Source organism: Anomaloglossus baeobatrachus (genome assembly GCF_048569485.1).
Source record: "Anomaloglossus baeobatrachus isolate aAnoBae1 chromosome 7 unlocalized genomic scaffold, aAnoBae1.hap1 SUPER_7_unloc_3, whole genome shotgun sequence".
NCBI classification, from domain to species: Eukaryota; Metazoa; Chordata; class Amphibia; order Anura; family Aromobatidae; genus Anomaloglossus; species Anomaloglossus baeobatrachus.
The window spans coordinates 208,571-213,383 of record NW_027441817.1 but is presented as its reverse complement, the minus strand read 5'-3'; the positions used below and the strand labels follow the sequence as shown (position 1 = coordinate 213,383).

Below are 4,813 nucleotides of genomic sequence, written 5' to 3'. Positions count from 1 at the left end.
AGGAACATACCTAGGAGCACTTTGGATAGGGGTGAGAGCACCAGGAGAAAGCCTGTAATGTCATCAGGAAATAGAGTGAGTCACATGGAAAACGAGATCAAAGTAGAGCAAAGTAAAGCAGCATAGCGGAAATATCTTACCTAAAATGGCGTGGTAGTACGATCACTACGTGGAGGGAGCCCAGGGACTGTGTTGGGAGTGAGCCTCTATATACAGGCACGTGAATATACATTGGTGGAGTGTGAGTCACCGCTATCAGGTGTGGGGAGAGTCCGTGGGTGTGTGCATGACGCGCAGCCGACGCCTACCAATGGGCGGAGCATAGGCGGTCGGTGCGTGCCAGGTGCCCACACGCAGGAGTGGCAGTGCAGGTATGCGGGCGTGTGCGTGACGCGCAGCACCCGCCGCGCCCACCGGTGGGCGGGACATCGGCGGGCGGCGCGCGCCAGGCACACACAGTGAGATGTGTGTCAGAAGAAGTGACAGATGGGTGTATGCGTGACGCGCGGCGGCCGCCACGCCCCCGTAGGCGGGGTATAGGCGGGGGACGCGCGCCAGGCACACGCCCATAGTGTGCGATGGTTCAAGGGTAAATACATGACGCGATGATGACGTGCATACGCATGCGCGTTGCACAGTACCCATTCTACGCTCCAGTGTATAGAGCGTAGATGGACGGTATGGAACGGACGCATGCGCTGTGCAAAGGGATCAGTGATGAACAACGTTATCCGTAGTAACTCTTTGTGGATGAGAAATCCTAGGTGAGACAGATAGGCAGCTGTGGAGCATGCTGAAGCGAAGACGGCCTGAGTGCATATTATAAGGCTTAAAACCCTGGAGCCCATGGGGCTCAACAGGGAATATGAAATTGTTTGCTGAAATTATAATTGCTCATTATGCTTTTTATATGTTTTATGAGGTTCTATAGGAGTCCTTTCGTACCCATGATACCTATCCTTGACGTTACGGTATTCATTTGTCCTTGTATCTTCTACAGCTCAGCATTTTGACATTCTATATGATCACATTATCTTATAATTCGTATTATATTGTCTCCTTTATGGCATACTGTATCATGTTTTGGTACTATAATTATGTTCTTTATATCTCACTAGTTTATATCTTACCAGTTCATAATGTTATTTGAGATAAATATGTCAGTACTTAGGTATCATATCACTCATGTAATCCCATGTATGTGATTTTACTTATGGTTTTAATGATATTTTCTATCCCTCTTTCTTAGATATCCTAGAACACCCTCCACAAGCCTTATAATATGCACTCAGGCCGTCTTCGCTCCAGCATGCTCCACAGCTGCCTATCTGTCTCACCTAGGATCTCTCATCCACAAAGAGTTACTACGGATAACGTTGTTCATCACTGATCCCTTTGCACAGCGCATGCGTCCGTTCCATACCGTCCATCTACGCTCTATACACTGGAGCGTAGAATGGGTACTGTGCAACGCGCATGCGTATGCACGTCATCATCGCGTCATGTATTTACCCTTGAACCATCACACACTATGGGCGTGTGCCTGGCGCGCGTCCCCCGCCTATATCCCGCCTACGGGGGCGTGGCGGCCGCCGCGCGTCACGCATACACCCATCTGTCACTTCTTCTGACACACATCTCACTGTGTGTGCTTGGCGCGCGCCGCCCGCCGATGTCCCGCCCACCGGTGGGCTCGGCGGGTGCCGCGCGTCACGCACACGCCCGCATACCTGCACTGCCACTCCTGCATGTGGGCACCTGGCACGCACCGACCGCCTATGCTCCGCCCATTGGTAGGCGTTGGCTGCGCGTCATGCACACACCCACGGACTCTCCCCACACCTGATAGCGGTGACTCACACTCCACCAATGTATATTCACGTGCCTGTATATAGAGGCTCACTCCCAACACAGTCCCTGGGCTCCCTCCACGTAGTGATCGTACTACCACGCCATTTTAGGTAAGATATTTCCGCTATGCTGCTTTACTTTGCTCCACTTTGATCTCGTTTTCCATGTGACTCACTCTATTTCCTGATGACATTACAGGCTTTCTCCTGGTGCTCTCACCCCTATCCAAAGTGCTCCTAGGTATGTTCCTACCCTCTCCTTGTCTCCTTTTTGCCTTCTACATACCATTATAGTCATTATTACCTTTCTTCCCTAGCATTACTGACGTCATCTTGACAATTTATTTGTCATACTACATATGATCAATAACTGTAGTACACATATGACAGTGTCCCATTGGTATGTATTCTTATCCTCATACCTGCTTTATTATTTATAACATACTACCTTTTACTGACACTGTTTTCATTTGGCAGCATTCAACTTGTATCATAATCTACCGTGTGAGCCCCTTCACATTGTATGCCAGCCCCCTATTGGTATGTACCATTATATACAATCCCCCTCTTGTCCCTTTTTCATTGTTGTCCCTTTAACTCTTTCCGCTTATAATATTCATATGTTTCCACATTAGGGTTTTCCTTGTCTACTTTACTTGTAGCAACAAATTTCCTCTTGCCGGATTAACCCTTTAGCTGACTTTACTAAGTAAGTCAATCATGGTTTTACTACTCCTCCCTCCCTAGTTACACTATGTTATATCTTATGCATCTCCCCTTCCCTTTTCTTTCCCTACAATTCCCTCCTGTTCACAGGTCCTGTTGTACCTACATGATTTTTTACCATAATCATTTTCTCCGGTATGTCCTTCAGTATTTTTTTGCTTCTTGATTACTGCATACTTTTCTATTTCTCTCCTTTCCCTGTTTCCCTCTCCTTTCCACTATATTTTCCCATGTTCCTTCCTTATTTCTACTTTCTTTTTCTTTTTCTTTTTCTTTGTCTTCTTCCTTTCTCTCTTCATACCCTCAGGATTTTCTTCCTTTTCTTCCTCTTTAGCGGTTAGATCCTTTTATGTTACCCCTCACACTACGACAATTGTCTCTTGTTATTTCCATAGTCCCTAATAGGTTATTTTCCTTATATTTTCCTTGATGTAATGTCATGATGCATTTTGTAAATATTGTTTCTGTTTGTTTTCCTTTGTAGACCATGTTTTTCTTAGTGCTCTTGACCCCTGGTGAAGGCTCCTGCGTGAGCCGCAACGTTGGGCGGGCAGTACAATATTTGGTGAAAAATAAAGAAATTCTGTTCAAGCATATTATACCTGGACTTACCATTTTTTCATACACTGTGTGCCGGGACTACCCCTCTCGATTGACTTATTATTTTTCCCGAGCACCAGGATCATAGCAGTGAGCACAACTTATTCTCTCTTGTTACAGTCGATCATTAGAGACATTAGTAATGCCTGATTTTGTAAAGTGTAGAGAGCGGAAACCGGATTGTAAAGGGTGAAGAGTCGTATCTGAGAGATGGCGGATTAGATTGGACTGGACCGAGCGTTCCAGAAGTCTAGAGATGAAGCGGAGATTAGAGACCGGTCTGTAATTGGCAGAACAGATGTGATCTAGGAATGGTTTTTTAGTCCAGGAGTTATAACTTTTTGCACATTAATAAGTGTTCTGAATCTTCAGTTCTATATGACTGCGTTCTGATCCTGGGGAATGAAGAACAATGGAGGCCAGATTAAATGGGAAAGACTAGTAGGAAAATACGGGGGAAATGGTGAAGACGTGACCTTTGACTTACTCACTATTTTTATAAATTCATGGGTGGACATTTCTTCTGAACACTCCATATCTTAATTTTGGATTTCCAGTTATTAAGATGATGGATCGCACAGTGCCATAGGATGTCAAAATTGCCCAACTGATGTCATGTAAAACATTGTCCATGGTGAACGATGACAGAAGTGTCCCAATGACGATCACACTGAAGGACAAATCACAGAAAACACAAAGGCTCATGGTACAGGCCGCCCAAACGAGGCCACCAAGCCGAGCGGAGCCGACCTGGAGCCCATTCTGCCCAATACGACAGACGTGGTGCAGAATCGCACGGACACTGAGACTGATACAGATGAAGGTGACAAGACAGGGTAGACAGCTGCCCAACGTCATGTTCAGGAACACATGCACAGACTGAAGACTGAAGGTGTAAGTTGTCCCCGTCATGTCCGCAGTCAGATTGTAAGAATTGTCTAGACGTAGTGTCCACACAAAGGGAATGTTGATGAGAAATGACACCGCTGCGGCCACCATCACAAGCCTCATGGTGCAGGTCAACATGGTCATTTTCAGCCAACTGAAGAATCGATGGGAGAAGCTGAGGAGCTTAAGGCTGTAATAGGTTGAGAGTAGAGCTGTTTGCCAAAAGCTGACCTCACTGAGGAAAAAAATCATGAAAAAGTTAAATCTGTCATAGGCGGTGTTCATGTGAGATCCTCCAGGAATGAGGACGGCGACTTCTACATAGTAGATAATGCTGGTGATACAGAGTGTCCACTGCAGGGCGAGGCTGCTGAGGGTCATGGAGGACAGGATCTGGTCACACACTGTCAGGGGATTGCCCTGCGTGTAGTCTCTGTAATATACTGCAATAATCAAGGCGTTCAAGACCATCCCAAAAGGGCATGAGATGAGAGGGTAGACGGACATCCACAGGGACCACTTCATGGTAGACGAGACACTTACAACCGGATGAGCTCTAGTGGAATAAACCTCCACGCTCCATCTACTATAAGGTGACGAGGGATGCAAATGTGCCCAGAATGCAAATGTCCCTGGAACCATGGACGTTCCACCTTCACCTGTTCAAACCTCTGAGGAGGACGGGAGTCCAGGCAGGAATCTGCCCTTGAGGTCTATGTCTTCCAGGTTTAGTGTCAGTTATATGACTG

General features: G+C 46.6%; 1 protein-coding gene across 1 annotated transcript; it reads right to left on the bottom strand.

The window, feature by feature from the left end:
- Positions 1–3,680: 3,680 nt before the first annotated feature.
- On the bottom strand, positions 3,681–4,589 carry LOC142259411 (taste receptor type 2 member 40-like). The gene has a single exon (XM_075331825.1). It carries the CDS (start codon positions 4,587–4,589, stop codon positions 3,681–3,683), a length of 909 nt encoding a protein of 302 aa, XP_075187940.1.
- Between the last annotated feature and the right edge of the window lie 224 nt (positions 4,590–4,813).